Genomic DNA, 17,694 nt, shown 5'->3' on the forward strand with positions numbered 1-17,694 from the left:
ACTCCTGACCCGCCCACCCCTCCTAGCCTTGCTCTAGTTTCTTTAGCTCCACGCCTGCGCCCGGGCCTCAGCCCAGCTTCGCGGGCCCGAACCGCGCCTCCTCGCCCAAGCCCAAACCCCCTCGTCCACCTCCCAGTTAGAGACACACCACCCGACCCGAGCCCGCCTCCTGGGGGCGGAGCTCACCAGGTGCGGACCCGGGGCGTGGCGGGCGTCTCGGAGCGCCAGGTGCGGCTTCCGTGTCAAGATGGCCGCCGCCTGCCGCATCGGAGCCCGGCTCCAGGCCGGATGCCGCCTTCTTGTCGGGGCCCCGCTGCTTCGCGTCGCCCTCTACCTCCTGTGCTGGGCGCCGGCGGCTGTGGGCGCCGTCCCGGAGCCCGGGCTCTGGGCAGCGACGGTCAACGACGTAAGTGGAGCGTGGAGACCGAGGCGTGGCGCGTCTCGGGCCCTACCGGTCCTCTCGGAGCTCGCTGCGACCCCCGGGCCCGGGCCCCCGGACCGGGGACTTGTTCATCTGGTTTGTACCCGGCCTGCTCCGGCTTGGTGATACGGCCCCTGAGTTTTTCGTCCGTTATGGACCGGGAGAGCCCCCTTCTCCGGCCCGACCTAGGCTGTGGGGAATCCTGTGCATGAGGACGGCTCTCCCTTCTGAGCGCTGGAACTGTACCTAAGGATCGCCTTCCCGAAGTCCTGGCGCCTGTTGGGCTCTGACGCGTTCTGGTTCGCCCAGGTTCTTGTTTATTCAGACCCGAGCCACCAGATCCCTTGGCACTCGCTCAGGCCCGCATCTTTGCCGTTTGACCCCACCTCGGGCCCGGGTCCAGCCGCAGAGACACACCCGTGAGGCCACTCTAGACAGGACTTTCCCAGGCTTCACTCAGCATAAACTTAAAAGCCTGTGTGCCGCTTTTGTTTTTTGTTTGTTTGTTTGTTTCTTTAAATAAGGAGGAAACATGGAGCAGCCACCCCACCCCTTTTTCGCTCTTCTAGGGTTCCTGAATTTCTCTAGGGCTCCTATCATAGTTCTGGGAATGTGTGTGTGTGGAGATGCGGAGGGATGGATGATTAAGGAGGGCTTGAAAGGCTAGTCTGGAGGCATGAGTGTATGGAAACTTCCTTTCCAGGACAGGCCATTTGAGAACTTGGTATCCAGGAGTCACATGAGATGATGTAGGAACGACGCAGGAGTAGAATTTTGGAAAGCCTTGCTGAAGAGGGACAGGAAATCGGGAAGAGGCCTTATCCCTTGCTTTTCTAGTCAGATGATTCAGCCAGCTCTGTTTTAAGATGACTATTTTCCACATGCATTGGAAATGCTGTTTGAGCCTTAAAGGCAAAACTTACATTTTTATTTACTCAAACAGAAAACATTAGTACCAGGTGCTACCATTTCTTTGAGGATTATTCTGGGTTGGCGTCCCATTATACGTGTCAGTGACAGAGCGTGCACATCTCTATTATTGATTTTCTCTGAACAGTAAAAAGCAAAATTCAGAGAACCACACTTGTGGTTTCATGGCGCTTTAACTAATGACAGTATCATAAACTTAGAGTAAACAATACTGGGAGTGAACGAGCCCTGCACAGATTCTTAAACTACTTGATCATTATCTGCAAAACTCTTTGCCAGCTATACTTTGGGTGGTGAAACTCCAATGGCCCTGAAGAAAAAATGACTTGACCTTCTGCTTTAGGAAGGTAAATTTTTCTTTGGGTCCTTTATCAGATCAGTAGCAGTCCATCAATCTCTTCTTTGTGGAGAATACACTGATTTCTCCCCCACCCCATTTCAAGCTGTTAGAATTTGTCCTTAAGAAAAGAAAGGCTCAGTGGATTATAGCCTCTGCCTTTGGCTCAGGTCATGATCCCAGGGTCCTGGGATCAAGCCCCACATGGGGCTCTCTGCCCAGCAGGGAGCCTGCTTCCATTCCTTTCTTTCTGCCTGCCTCTCTGCCTACTTGTGATCTCTGTCTGTCAAATAAATAAATAAAATCTTTAAAAAAAAAAAAGGAATAAGAAAGGAGAGGGAGGCTCTCATTTATTTGTATTGCAAATGTATTAAGAAGTGCTTCTTTCGATTGTAAAGCCAACAAATAGTTTGATCATCTGCTGTGCACAGTGTACTAGACTGGCCTTTGCTGTTGCAAAGATGAATTTAAACAATAGTCTCTTCTCTCAAGAAGCTCCTATAGTAGTAAAGACAACAGATTCATGAGTAGTTATATACATGGCAGCATTCTTGGAATATTAGTGGAGCACTGGGGGCGGGATGAGGGGGAGTGTTGCCTAACTCCACTTCCTAGACTTGATGTCTGGTTGTGTCTTTAAAGATGAGTGAGTGTTACCTGGATGAAGGAGAAGGAGGGAGTAGAAAAGTAGCAATGCAGGAAATTCTTAGTGTTTCTGCTGAATGAGGTTCTGGTTGGAGTGTTAAAGGGGATTTAGGCTACTCTAAGCCTCCCACAGCTTAGCCCTAAACCTATTTCCTAGGGTCTGAGGCCAGTGATGTCACTGAGTAAAGTGAACTAGAGTCAGGGGATGCTGGGAGAGCTGTGGCCTGTCGATTATGTGTTCCTTCTGAAGAGGTCAGCTGCCATTCAGCTAGTGGATCTTATATGGCAATGTAGACACAGAATTGCCAAGGCTCCTCTTTTTTTTCTTTTTTCTTTTTTTTTTAAGGGAAAACCAGAATCCATATTTTTATCATGTCAGTTAATCCAAAACATTTTTAAAAGTTCCAATGTGGGCCAAACAGACCCCATTTATAGGTTTCCTTAGGCCACCAATAACAGATTTTGGGTGTGAACGAAGAAGAGCCCCTGGTGGATTTTAGGCATAAGTACCAATCACTATGGCTGCTATCTAAGCATAAATTATAGACTCAGATCTGGTGGCAGAATTACCAGTTAGGTTATTGCAGAGCAGGAGGCAGACAATGGTGAGAGCCTGAATTGGTGCAGTGGTGGCAGGGATAGAGAAAAAGAACTTAATTTGGGAAGTTTTTGCAAGATAAAGTAGACATGCCTTGGGGATTGGGTGATGGAGCTAAGCAGCTAGAAGGAGTCAAGGCTGGGGTGACTGAAGATGGCATCACCTGCAACCAACATGGGTAGTGTAGAAAGAGTTAGAGAGGAACAGAGAGGAATGTGTCTGCTTTAGGACAGGTTAGTGTGGAATGTCTCCACTAGGGTGGACATGACCTTGAGGCAGTTGGGTATGTGGATCTGGGGCTCAGAGGAGGAGGTCTGGGCTAGGGGATTGTTATTGTTGAAAATGTTGGGGTGGAAGTTTATCAAGAAAGAGCTGCCTGTCATCTGGGGTTTTCATTCCTAACTACTTGTTCATTGAACACAATCCCTTCTCACAGTGTTTTCATTCTTGCTTAGGGTAGATATTAAATAACTAAGTTATGGATTATTTCATTTTAATTGTGGCAAGGGTCTTGAAGGATGGGTCCTAGAGACTGTGTAAGGGAGTTCTGGCCTAATGTGGTGCCTGGTGGAAGACTTCCTTAGGAAGGGGGTCTTGAACTGGCCTGAGAAACTTCAGAAGTCTTTAACAAGGTGGATAAAGAGTGGCAGGGAAGGGCTCTTAAGTAAGTTTTCAGCTTGACTACTAAGGTCCTGAGAGCCAGAAGGAGTATCCTGCTCTCAAAGCACTGAGAGAAAGGTGCTGAGAGGTGGGCAGGCCTTGATCATGCAGGGATCTGTAAGCAGCAGTAAGAATTGGTTTGTTATAAGCACACATTGGGAAACCATAACAATTTAGGAACAGGAATGGTTGTTTTACTGAAAGTACATTTGAATAGATACAGAGAAAGCAACTGAAGATGCACAGATAGGTCTCATTCCTGAGCAGCAGGGCAGCAGCCCTTACCTTCTGTGTGTTGGCTTTCTCCAGCTGAGGCACTTGAAGCAAGGGCATTCCAGAGCCTCTTAGAGAGTAGACCCATGGGACAAGACTTTAAGCAAGTGGATGATGGGACCAGATTTACATTTTTAAGAAATAATCACTCTGGTCACGGGAGTGCTAGAATCAGAAGTGTATATTTTCAAAGGTAAAACAGTACTACTAAATAGAGAAAAAAATTTTTTAACTAAATCTTTCTGTATTTTCTTGTGTTTCATTTTAGAAATCAGGACCTTTGATATTTAGAAAAACTATGTTTAACTCTACTGAAATCAGGTTTTCTGGTAAGTACAATAAGCTAATATAATACTAACAATAGTATATAAATGAATAACATCATGTAATATATAAGCTGCTATATTAATAAAACTAATATAACATATATTTTAAGCTATGCAGATGTTTTGTTTTTAGGTGGTTCTAACATGTTCAGGGTTTCTTTTGTTTCGATCAAGTCTTGGTTATTTTCAAGAATGGATTTTTCTGAGCCTGTCTCAAAAAATATAATATGAATCATTAATTAAAATTTATAATTAAAGTATAATAAGGTAGGCTTCAGCAAAAAAAAGTATTTCACTTCTGTGAGATTTTACTGTGAATCCCAACTTTTAAAACTAGATAAATTCCTTTTATGAATTTATGAAATGTTATGATTGTGGTAAAGCCTTTGTCCCTGAAACTTTTGTAAATATATGCATGGTCATAGAATACAATAAAAATTACTAGATACTAACATTTTAATTAGGATTTTAAGTACTGATGTGTAAGAACTATCAAGTCATAGGGGAGCCTGGGTGGCTCAGTGGGTTGAAACCTCTGCTTTCGGCTTGGTTCGTGATCCCGGAGTCCTGGGATCGAGCCCCGCATTGGGCTCTCTGCTCGGCGGGGAGCCTGCTTTTTTCTCTGCCTGTCTCTCTGCCTGCTGGTGATCTCTGCCAAATAAATAAATAAATAAATAAATAAAATCTTTAAAAAACAAAGAAAAAAAAAGAACTATCAAGTCATAGATTTTGAGGTTTTTAATATTTTTAAGGGTTTTACAGCAAATCTTGTTCACTGTAGTCTAACTTCTCTTAGTGTTTCCAGTAACTTGACTAGGTAATTCGGTTGCTAGGGTCAAAGTTTTGGAATAAGGAGTAGTTTTTTGTTGGGTAGAGTTAATTGGCTTCCTGGGAATCCAAAGCCATGCCCCTTTTTTCTATCACACCGTATTCATGCATTCACAGATCATTTGTTGGGTGATTCTGTCATATGTGGGTATTTGCTGAGGGAAGTTGGCCAGCCATGAACTAGAAAGCAGAAGTAGTTCAGAGCAGCTCATTGGTATCATAGATCATCGGTGGTGATATTAACTTAGTAAGAGGAAACTGAAGTCAGAGGTAGGTGATGAAAAAAATGGGGCATCCATTTGCTTTAATGAATTCAAATCTCAGTGCCTAGACAAGGTTTAGAAGGTACAGACAAGCTTTGTGCAGTGGCAGTATCATAGTCAATAAGGTTTATCTTAGGCGCAATTATTGCTAGAAGGTGCAGACAAAAAAGTTAAATGGTGGGGGGAAGGATATGTACCAATGAAACATAATTTGATTTAAAAAATCAATACATAGAGGCTGCTGGGGAGATGGCAGGGTAGGAGGATGCTGGGTTCACCTCTTATTGCATGGCCACCTAGAAAACCCCCACATCGGCATAAATAATCCAGAAAGCAATTGGAAAACTAGCAGAACAGACTCTAACATAGATAAGAGGCCACAGCGAAGCAAATCCACCCACTCTGATCGCCTTTGGCAAGATCCCATCAAAGCAGTGCCACAAGCCTGGCAGTATGCGCACAGCCCAGACAAGGGCCAGCATCACTCCAAAGTGAGTTCTGTTCCAGGGAGAGGGGAAGATAACCAAACACCAGTCTGACTGTAACCCCAGCAGTGGGCTGGGGGCAGGCAAGCGGGTCTGACTGCAGGCCCCACCCACCAACAAAAGCTTCTCAGGTATACAGGGAAACACAGGGAAAGTGCCCGAAGTTAGTCCTACTTCATCTCCTATAAACATCTGATCTGACTCAACTCAAGCCCAAGGCAGCCAACTAACAACATAGGCACCAGACTCTGCCCACAACAGGCAGAGAGCCATTGCAGGCTGGACTGAAGGCAAAAACAGCTCCCCCACAACAGTAGGACACCCCTGTAGCAACACACATAGGAGACACCACCCCTGAAGCACCGTTTTCTGGTAAAAAGGAGACATTGCACTGCAGGACATTTTTTCATAAAGCCACTACTTTCAAATGTGGGAGATTGTAGATGACTTTCCAACACAGAGAAACAGACAAAACAGTAGACAAAATGAGACAGAGGACTGTGTCCCAAATGAAAGAGCAGAACAAAATCAGAGCAAGAGACCTGAACAAAATGGAGATAAGTAATATGTCTGACAGTGAATTTAAAGTAATGGTCATAAAGATACTTGCTAGAATTGAGAAAGAAGTTCAGAACCTCCATGAAACCCTCTACAAAGAGATAGGAGATATAAAAAGAACTAATTAGAGTTATTGGACTCACTAAATGGAAATAAAAAAATAGACCATGTGGAATAAATAGCAAACAAGAGGAATTAGAAGAATGGATCAGCCACCTGGAGGTCAGAGTAATGGAAAGTAATCAGGCTGAGCTGATGAGAGGGGAGAAACATATGAAAAATGAGAATAGACCCAGGGAACTCAGCGACGCTGTGAAGCATAACAGTCATATGATTGGGATTCCAGAAGGAGAAGAGTGAGGAAAGGGGGCAAAAGATTTGTCTGAAGAAATAATAGCTGAAAGCTTATAGAATCTAGGGAAGGAAAGAGAAATCCAGATCCAGGAGGTACAGAGAGCCCCCAACAAAACCAGCCTGAAGAGGTCTCCACCAAGATACAAAGTAAATAAGATGGCCAAAAGTAGTGATAAAGAGAGAATTTTAAAAGCAGCAAGAGAAAGGAAAGTGGTGACATGCAAGGGAAACCCCATATAGCTATCAATGAGTTTTTCAGCAGAAACTTTGCAGGCCGGAAGGGAATGGCCTGATAAATTCCAAGTGCTAAAAGGAAAAAAAAATCTAAAGCCAAGAATACTCTATCCAGCAAGACATTCATTTAGGATAGAAGGAGAGATAGAGTTTCCTGGAAAAACAAAAGTTAAAAGCGAAACCAGCCATGCCCCTGTCACACATCCCATCGGCTTGTGGGCCCCAAATTCACAGTCCAGCCATTCCCCTGCCCAAGTGAGTATGCACAGCCTGCCACCAGCTCAATGCCAAGTCAATATGGCTTCACCTCAGATTGCCAAGGGCTCAAACTGGCACTTTTCCCCTCAAATTTCCCCTCAAATCTCACAAAAGTGGGCATAATTATAACAGCGTAAGGAAGCAACCCAAACAGTGACACTATTTATGTGGAATATGTAATGGATAAAAGGAGTGTGCTAATGCACCTGGGTGGGTAGCTCAGTTGGTTAAGCAACACCTTTGGCTTACGTCATATCCCTGGAATCCCAGGATCAAGGCCTGCATTGGTCTCCCAGCTCCATGGGGAGTCTGCTTCTCCTTCTGACCTTCTCCGCTCTCATGCTCTCTCTCTCAAATAAATAAATAAAATCTTAAAAAAAGGAGTGTGCTAGGCTGAGAACATCTGCAGTAAACACATCAAAGAACAATACATACAGCATGATTCTGGTTAGTAAAAGAAAGAAACCTGGGAAAAAATAAAACAAGATGAAATCAGAGGGAGACAAACCATAAGAGACTTTTTTTTTTAAGATTTGTATTTATTTATTTGACCAACAGCAAAAGAGGGAACACAAGTGGGGGAGTGGTAGAGGGAGAAGCATGCTTCCTGCTGAGCAGGGAGCTGATGCAGGGCTTGATCCTAGGACCGTGGGATCATGACCTGAGCAGAAGGCAGACGCTTAACCAACTGAGCCGCCCAGGCACCCTGCATAAGCATAGGAAACAGAGTGAGGATTGCTGAAGGGGTGTGGGTGGGAGGATGGGGTAGCTACTGATGGGCATTAAAGAGGACATGTAATGTAATGAGCACTGGGTGTTCTATGCAACTGATGAATCACTGAACTCTACCTTTGAAACTAATATTACACTATATGTTAATTAATTGAATTTAAATTTAAAAAAGGAATCTCCCCCCCCCCAAAAAAAATTAATAGGTAATGTTTGTGATCAGCTAAGAGTAGACCACACTCAAGTTGGTGGTATTAACATATCTAAAGAAAGAGTGAGGCAGCAGAAGGGAGTTAGAAGCAAAAGCATAAGAAAATACAAGTGTTAAGTCAGGTTAAAACAGAGGTCTAGCAGCACCAACGGGAGAGAAGTCTTCTTGAACTGTGACTGTAGGTATGAGAGGTCACTGGCAGGTGTAGGTGCAGCATCCTGAGCCACCTCGTTCTGGTGCTCTGCTCATCGATCAACTTTCAGCAACTTCCGATATGCAGGAAAGTATGCTGAAGGGAGAGTTAATCAATCATTATACAACCACTTTACAGTTACTATTCATTTTAAGTGAGTATTTGGGCTTTCTAGATTATACATCTACATTGATGGTGTGGTGAAGGGGTGAGGCCAAGTCTCTGTGTTCTCACAGAACCAGATTTTAGTGCTTGCAAAGCTAAGAATTAGTCCCTTGTATATGTATCTGGCTTTCTCTTAGGTGACCCCTCTTTTGCTACTCCATTCAGGATGCAGTCTTGTGGAGTCACTGCCGAAAATTTCTCAGTGTAATTCACCATATAAACAGAATAAAAGAAATACGCTATATAATCATCTCAATATGTACAGAAAAGCATTTGAAAAAAGGTAACACCCATTCATGATAAAAACTCTTAGAATTCTACAAAAACAAAAAACAAACAAACAAACAAAACCTCTTAGAATTCTTCTTAGAAATAAAAGACTTCCTCAAGCTGGTAAAGGCATCTATGAAAAATCTATAACTAACATAATGTCAGTTTTCCCCAGATTTTCTATAAATTCAATCAATCTCAATCAGAATCTAAGCTGACTTTAATGTAGAAATTAACTAGTGGTTTCTAAAATTTATATGCAAATACAAAAAAACCTAGAATAGTCAAGGCAATTTTAAAAAAGAACAAAGTTAGAAGAATAAATGAAACAAGATGGGATTGGGAGGGAGACAAACCATAAGTGACTCTTAATCTCACAAAACAAACTGAGGGTTGCTGGGGAGAGGGGGCTTCGGAGAAAGGGGGTGGGATTATGGACATTGGGGAGGGTATGTGTTTTGGTGAGTGCTGTGAAGTGTGTAAACCTGGCGATTCACAAACCTGTACCCCTGGGGATAAAAATATATGTTTATAAAAAATAAAAAAATTTAAAAAAAAGAACAAAGTTTAAAGACTTCTATTTGATTGCAGAATGTATATAATCCTGTAATCCTAACAGTGTGGTATTAGTATAAAGGTAGAACATATAGAACAGTGAAACAGATCAGAGAGCCCAGAAATACACCCACATATGTAAACTCAATTGACTTTCAGTAAAGGTGCCAAGGTTAATTCTTTAGAAAGAAGTTAGTCTTTTCAGTAAATGATGCTGGAACAACAGTGTGTCTGCACTGAAAAAAATCTTTTCTCTTTCATGAATTTAGACACTGTCTCCACCTCTCTGTCCTTCCCTTCTGGGACTCCATTTACCCTTATGTTAGGCTGCTTGATATTGTTTTATAGGTCACTGAGGCTTTGTTAATTTTTTTTAGTCTCTTTCTGTGCTTCATTTTGGATTTTTCTATTGCTTTGTCTTCAAGTTCAGTGATCTTTCTTGTCTAGTATTTAATCTCATTTAATCTCTATTAATCTTATACAGTGAATTTTTTACTTGAATACTGTATTTTTTTTAATTTCTAGAAGTTTCGTTCCTTTTCTTCAAATATCTTCTTTCCCTCCTTAGTATTTTTCATATTTTCCTTTATGTTGTTGAGCATATGGAAAATATTTGTAACAGCTGTTTTAATATTCTTCTCTGCTAACCATCTTTGTCATTTCCATCTTTATCATAATGACTAATCTATCATGATTATGAATCAGATTTTTCTGCTTTTTATATCTGATTTTTATTTGGATGGTGGATGTCATGAATGTTACATTCTTTTTTTTCTTTTTTTTTTTAGATTTTTTTTGAGAGAGTGAGAGAGTACAATCGGGGGAGGGGCAGCGGGAGAGAGAGTAGCAGACACCCCACTGAGCAGGGAGCCTGAGGAGGGGCTTGATCCCAGGAATCTGGATTGTGACCAAGACAGGTGCTTAACTGTCTGAGCCATTCAGGCGACCCATGAATGTTACATTCTTTTTTTTTTTTTTAAGATTTTATTTATTTATTTGATAGAGATCACAAGTAGGCAGAGAGGCAGGCAAGATAGAGGAAGGGAAGCAGGCTCCCTGCTGAGCAGAGAACCCGATGTGGGGCTCGATCCCAGGACCCTGCGATTATGACTCTAGCCAAAGGCAGAGGCTTAACCCACTGAGCCACCCAGGCGCCCCTGAATGTTACATTCTTAAGTGCTGAGGTGTTGTACTCCTTTAACAACTTTTTTCTGGCAGACAACTAAGTTTCTTTTGGGTCAGATTGATCCTTTCCAATTTTATGTTTAATTTCTTTTAGAGTGGACCTGGAGTAGCTTTACTGTAGGGCTAACTTAGCACCACTTCTAAGGTATGACCCTGCTACATTTCTCCAAATGCTTGGTATATTTAATATATATTAATTTCCACTCTGGTTAGTGGAAGCTCAACTAGTTCCCAGTCCTGAGTGACCTCTGAGAATCACTGGACTTCTTCCTATGCAGGGGCTGACTACTATACCAGACAGGCTCAATGGTATCCTTGTCCAGATTTCATTTACTTTTTCTCTAGGCAGCTCCCAACTCTTAGGTGTTCTGCCTCAGTAGTTTTACCAGTCTCAGTCTCAGGTTGGATTCCCTCTGGTTACCAGTCTTCAAGATGGCTCACAGTGATCCCTGCCTCCTGGTTTTTATGACTTTATATAGTTCTCTACCATATTATATTAAGGTTGGTCTGACCAAGAGAATATGGCAGAAGTAATGGCATATTGCTTCTGAAACTAGGCCATAAAAGATACTGTGGCTTCTTCTTTTCTCTCTCTCTTTCTCTGATTATCTATTCTAGGGAAAGGCAGCTGCCATGTTGTGATAACACTCCCAAAAGAGCTTTTTCTAATTCTAGACTTAATCCTTTTCAGTCTTTCTAATCATGTTACCCTTCTACCTGAAACATACAGTAGTGCTTTGTAATATTCAAAATAAAGGAAAACTCCTTAGCAGAGTACAGTACCCCTTACAATTTTCCTCCAGCACTCTTTTTTAAAATTTTTTTTAAGATTTTATTTATTTGACAGAGAGGGAACACAAGCAAGGGGAGTGGAAGAGAGAGAAGCAGGCCTCCCGCTGAGCATGGAGCCCAACGTGGGGCTTGATCCCAGGACCCTGAGATCATGACCTGAGCCAAAGCAAATGCTTCACAACTGAGTCGCCCATGCGCCCCTTCTCCAGCACTCTTACCCGGCTTCAGCTCTTCCCCCTTTCCCCAGTCTATGTTCTGACCATAGCCAACTATTTTGTGGTGTTCATGGACATTTGCATACTGTTCTCCTCTTCTCATCACCTAGCTAATTCCTGCTCTTCACTTTAAAGGCCTCCTCCTCCAGGAAGCCTGTTGGTACCCCTTCTTCATGCTCTTCTAGACTATGTTAGGTGCCCTGCCCAGGGCTCCCTTGACCCCCTGTTCTCAGACCCTTATTCTATCAAAGGTGCCTATTTAATTGTTAACCCTTCTCTCCCCAGTACCTCTAACATCAAGGACTAGAGTTGTTCTCTCCCCAGTACCTCTAACATCAAGGACTAGAGTTGTTCTAGTTTACCGTTATGTCTCTTTCTGACGCACAAGGGATGCTCACTCAGTATTTTTTGAGTAAGTCAGTGACAAGAATAGTTTAGAGTAAGCAGTGACCGCATATTCTGTTACTCAGTTGATTTTTAACTCTATAGATTTAATATAGCGATTAAATGAATAATATTATAGCAACTTTTGGTTAACTAAAATAATTTAATTTAATGAATTTATCTCACTTTGCAGTGACTTTGGGAGAAATTAGGTAATATTTTACTATTTCATTAAAGTAGCCTATTTTAAATTGCATTCTCGAAACCTTAAGCTTATATTGGAGCATATATATGATTACTGTAAAACGAAACTTTCTTTTTCTAAACAGTTAAGTCATTCAGTTGTTCTGGGCCTGTGAAGTTTGCCATAGAGTGGCATTTGAAGCATTATACCTGCCAAAATGAATATTCTAAGCTGGAGGTAAGTAAAGTGCAAATTTTTGTGTATATAAAACTATGAAGGGGAGCTCCTGCATTGGGCTCCCTGCTCAGCAGGAAACCTGCTTCTCCCTCTCTTCCTCCCCCTGCTTGTGTTTCCTATCGTGCTGTGTCTCTTTCTGTCAAATAAATAAAATCTTCTTAAAAAAAAAAAGCTATGAAGGAAAAATGAGTATAAAGATTTATTAGCTCATCAGGTGAGGAGGCCAGAAATACAGATTGTAGTTTTGAAAGTGCCACAGATTTATTTTTGGACTTGGGCAAGAAATGCTCTAATTGTATCACAGTATATGCTTTCTGAGGAAAGAAACATCTTTTTGTTGCCTTTTGTCTTATGAAAAATGTTAATAAATATTTAACCAGACATGTAAGAACCATTAATAAAGGGGTTGTGGGTCCCCTACAAATAAAAATCAATGTAGTTTAAGAAAGTAATGTAAAATTTTTACTTCATCCAAAAAATTAGTTATGGGGCACCTAGAACTTTAGGGGGGCTGAGTAACTTGAGTGAGTAGCAGCAGATCGCAGGGAGGTGAGAAGAGAAAAGGAGACCCCCAGGGAAGGGAGGGGGAGCATATGAGAGGAGGATGTCCACTGGGCTCCTGTGTCCTTCAGCAAGGTGTTTCTTTTGACAGTGCTGATGGTCGCTTACCGCTACTTCCTTGTGAGCTCCTACCTTAAATGATGCATAGGTTTCCATACTTTTATCTGTGTTATCTTTTCATTTGGGATGAAAGCTATCATTTTCCTCAAATAGTGCCTTTGTGACTTTATCCCCAAATATTTTACCCCTTCATACTAAATACTTCAGTATGTGTTTCCTAAGAACAAAGATATTCACTTAGATTACAGAATACAGTGATAAAAATAAAGGAAATTTAACATTGATTCAAAACTATTATCTAATAGATCTTTTTTAAAAAAATTATTTTATTTATTTATTTGTCAGAGAGAGAGAACATGAGAACAAGCAGGGGGAGTGCCAGGCAGAGGGAGGAGCAGTCTCCTTGCCGAGCATGAAGCCAAATACAGAACTTGATCCCAGGACTCTGGGATCATGACCTGAGCTGAAGGTAGACACTTAACCGACTGAGCCACTCAGAATTCCCTAATAAACAGATCTTATTACAGTTTTGGCAGTGTCCCCTGAACATCCCTTTTAGCAGTTTTTTGTTGTTTTCCTCATATAAGTTCCAGTCCAAGATCACACTGCCATTGCTGCAGCTTTGGTTTTTTTTTTTTTTTTTTTTTTTTCATTTTTCCTGACATTGATATATTTGGGGTATACAACCATTTATTTTTATAAAATATCCTTCGGTTCCAATATTTCTGATATTTTCTCATGATTAGTTTAGGTTAGATTAGTACTGGCTTGTCCCATTTTTGGTAATGCTAACTTTGATCAGTTGGTTAAGGAAGTTTCTACCAGGTTTCTCCACTATAAAGTTACTACTTTTCTCTTTGTTGTTAACAATAATTTGTGAAGAAATACTTTTGTATTTGTATGTGAATATCCTGGGTTTTTTTTTTAAAGATTTTATTTATTTATTTGTCAGAGAGAGAGAGTATAGGCAGGCAGAGAGGCAGGCAGAGGCAAAGGGAGAAGCAGGCTCTCTGCAGAGCAAGGAGCCCAATGTGGGACTCGATCCCAGGATGCTGGGATCATGACCTGAGCCGAGGGCAGCCATTTAACCAACTGAGCCACCCAGGCATCCCGAATATCCTGATTTTTCATCAATCCTTGTTTTAATATCCTTTGATTCTGGCCTGATCAATCAGTTATTGCTCTGATGATTGCTGAATGGTGATTTTTCTAATTCCATATTTTCTTTTGCTTTGTTAATATTCTACCATCAGGATGAGCTCTCTCTTTTCCTTTTATCTTACCTGTCAGTCATTTAACTGAGCAATCATCAGCATGGACTCATTGATTTTTGCTTTGTTACATGGGTTATAATATATTATGATTTTAAATTTATTTTGCTCAAATTGTCTATTTGGCCAGTAGAAGCCAACTTAACCTTTTCTTGATGACTGGAAGCTGCCAGTAGGAGCCTGGTTTTATTCATCTGTCTTTGATTTAACCTTCCTTGTAGTAGTTAAATGCTGGTTTTCCTTCTCTCTAAAATCTTTTATACATGGGATCAAATGAAAGTAGCCTCAGGTCAAAGTATTTTTTACTTCTTCATATACCATTTCCTGTGGTAATACCTTAGTCACTTTTCTTCCTCTAAGATTATGCTTATATTATGTGTTACTGGATCTGAGTGCCTTGGAATGGCTAACATGTTATGATTACCTTGTCATACTTAAAATTATATCCAAAACATTTTTCTTTTTAGTATTCTGTATGCTTCCAAGTGCTCCAAACTGAATAAATCTTTGCTATCATTTAGATACTAAGTTTTACTTATCTTCTTGAATAAGAAGTGTAGAAATAAATTATAACATAGAATTTTACCTTGGGTAGGAGGAGCTATCACAAAAACAGGATCCTAGTGTTGATGAAGACTTTTGTGGCCATTATTTCAAGAACATTGAATGTTGGACAACAAAATATGAAAACTTAGACTGCAACAGTGACTTGCAGGTGTTTCCCTCACTGACTGTGAGTATCTGTCTTGCCATGTCAAAGTAGAATGTACTTTACTCCCAGTGAATATAAGTATTAACTTAAATTCTATTTTATCAATATTTTGATAAACAAAGGTGCTTCTTTTGTTAACTTTAGGTGTTAACAAGTAAGATCCTGGCACCATTATTCCATTTCATTGTACCCTTTACAGAAATACCCTTGAAAAAGAACCCTTTCGTCATTTTTTCCTGGTCTGCTGTCACTTCCTCCATCATTCTCTCTCTCTATCTACTCCAGTGAGACCTTTGCCCCCATCATTCTATCAGAACACCTAGTCACGCTTTCCAGTGCTAAAGCTCTGCCAGCTCCCTTGGCTATCAGCAATAAACCTACTTAAACACTCTCTCCTCCCTTACTTCCTCACAGCCTGGAAGATTTGATTCTGAAATGTTAACAGCAGTCATCCATGGGTTGTGAGGTTATGGGTCATTGTAACTTATATTTTTACTCTGTAAATTCTGAAATGAAAAATTGAAAGCAAGTCTTCAGTGAAAATAATAAAGGTGTTTTTAAGATTTGTGATAATAAAAACAAAGTTTTTATTTTATTAAATAAATTTATTTAATTAAATTTATTTTACTTAAAATAAATTTATTATTTTATTTTATAAAAATAACTTAATTAAATTTATTTTATTACAAATAAAAACATAAAGTGTGCATAGCAGAGGTGTATGGCTTGATGAATTTTCAGAACCTGAGCACATAGTATAGACCCAGATCAAGTATAGAATATTTTAGCCCCTAAACCTCCCCTGCAATATTTTCTCCACCAAAGGTAACCACTACCTTGATTTAAACAGTAATTTTTCAAAAGCAGGATTTTTTTTACTCATGTTTGGGCTATAAACTTTTTTACTTTTAATTTTTTCTGGTTCTTTACTTTTTTCAAAGCAATTTTTCTTAATTGTTAAAGCAGTTTTCCCCATAGAAATGCAGCAATATAAAATGGAATTGTTTTATTCTTTTTTTCCAGAATAAGGAACTAATTACAAATACCAGAAATGTTTCAAATCAGGAAAGATCAACAGTGAGTCATTTTATTTGTCTTTAAATCAAATGTTTACAAATTCTGGTAAGCCTGAAAAGAATCTGTGATGGATAGATACTTGGAGAGCAATATACAGTAGGGTGATTAGAAGTAAGGGGAGAAAAAGAAGCATTATTTCAAATAGTATATTTTTTATGTGTATCTGTATGAATTTTGTATTTACTTATTTCTGACTTTGTTTAAAAACCTTTGAAGTTGTAATTTAAGGTTAACTTCTTTGCTACCTTTCTTTCAAATGCCTAACATAACAGTGGGCTGGTCCTGATCACCATTAAGGATGTAAAGAAATAGAAACCATGAATGTAGCTCCAGGGGAAAGAGAATTTGGTATTTGGAGGAATTCCTAAAAGTCAAAAGACCAAGAGGTGAAGAGGCTTGGAAGCAGTTGAGTGTAGGGACTGAAGGTGGCTTTGGGAGGGCTAAACATTTGCTTTGATGCCGTGCCTCTAAGTTTCTCAGTGATCTTAAAGAGTGGTTTCAGAGTGGAAATATGTTCCACTCTGCAGTGACTGGGACAGAACTCTGCTCTGCACAGACTCTGTTGCAGGTGGAGGAGTAGGAAGTGAAAGGGAAGGATAGGGAATATTCTGGAAGGATAAATGTGAAGTTTGATCCAGTTATGTGGGACATTGCAGCATTCCTAGGCATTACAGGGGGCAATTTCATTTCCTGGCAGGACGGCTAGTAACATAGATGTTAGGGAATTTAAGTAATTGAACCTATGTACTGGATCTGTACAGCCTTTCTAACAATGTTACCTGACTTCTTACTCCCCCTGTTCAGTTTAAAAACAGCCACATTTAACAACTGAATGCTTGATATTAGAATGAAATATGGGAAGTGTAATATTAGAAAAAATATTTGAATGGTATTAATAAGTAAAACCTAGAATGATAGCTTTCGGAGGAGATCCTTTAAAAATATTAAAAGGGGAAACCTGAACAGTAGGAAAAGATTTTTTCTTCCTCCATTGCTTTGGATCTGAGAGGGGCAGGTATAGGGGCAACCCTTCCACAGTCTGCTATCCTTCCACTGTCTACCATTTCTTTCTGTTGTTTTAAAACAGTAAAAAGTAACCCAACTGAATTACTAAAAGTTGTTTTAAAATGTGGTGGGCAGTTGCTTAACTGTAGCTTATATAGCAATTTTTAAAAAATAACATAAAGGATTTTTTCCCCCCTGTTTCAGGATGTTGTAGCGAGAACACAGAGAGATGGGTTTCATATCTTTATTGTTTCTATCAAAACGGAAAAAACAGACGCAAGATGGAATTTGAATGGTATAGTTAAACTGCATGCATTTTTGCTGTTTGCTTTTACTGTATTCTATATTTTTGTCGTTGGCCCAAATCTACATTTTTTGTTAAAAATGTCGCTCAAGGGATGCGTGGGGTGTCTCAGTGGGTTAAGCCTCTTCTTTCAGCTCAGGTCATGGTCTCAGGGTCCTGGGATCGAGCCCTGCATTGGGCTCTCTGCTCAGCAGGGAGCCTGCTTCTCCCGCTGCCTTTCCCCCCAGCTTGTGCTTTTTCTGCCTTTGTCTCTGTCTCTCTCTCAAATGAATAAATAAATTTTTTTAAAAAATTATTTCTGTTAATAACAAATAATCTGTTTATTTTAAAACTTTAAAACTTTATACTTATCTTAACTGTAATATTTTTTAATGAATTGGAAATTTTAAATTAGGGTAAACTTTTAAAATTTCA

At 40.3% G+C, this 17,694-nt stretch overlaps 1 protein-coding gene across 4 annotated transcripts in view; it reads left to right on the top strand.

Moving 5' to 3' along the window:
* Positions 1-17,694, top strand: part of TMEM87B (transmembrane protein 87B) — a 52,092-nt gene continuing 34,398 nt past the window's right edge. For 2 of the 4 annotated variants that reach the window (XM_082743424.1, XM_082743425.1), the window contains exons 1-6: positions 1-406; positions 4,133-4,193; positions 12,199-12,290; positions 14,778-14,915; positions 15,918-15,971; positions 17,181-17,271. In XM_082743424.1, coding sequence (XP_082599550.1) covers positions 248-406; positions 4,133-4,193; positions 12,199-12,290; positions 14,778-14,915; positions 15,918-15,971; positions 17,181-17,271 — 595 coding nt within the window. In that variant the 5' untranslated portion in view covers positions 1-247. Of the gene's footprint in view, positions 518-4,132; positions 4,194-12,198; positions 12,291-14,777; positions 14,916-15,917; positions 15,972-17,180; positions 17,272-17,694 lie in introns of all 4 variants that reach the window. The other 2 variants (XM_082743422.1, XM_082743423.1) reach the window with 1 other exon arrangement.

The sequence above is a fragment of the Mustela nivalis genome (genome assembly GCF_964662115.1).
Source record: "Mustela nivalis genome assembly, chromosome: 8".
Taxonomy (NCBI): Eukaryota; Metazoa; Chordata; class Mammalia; order Carnivora; family Mustelidae; genus Mustela; species Mustela nivalis.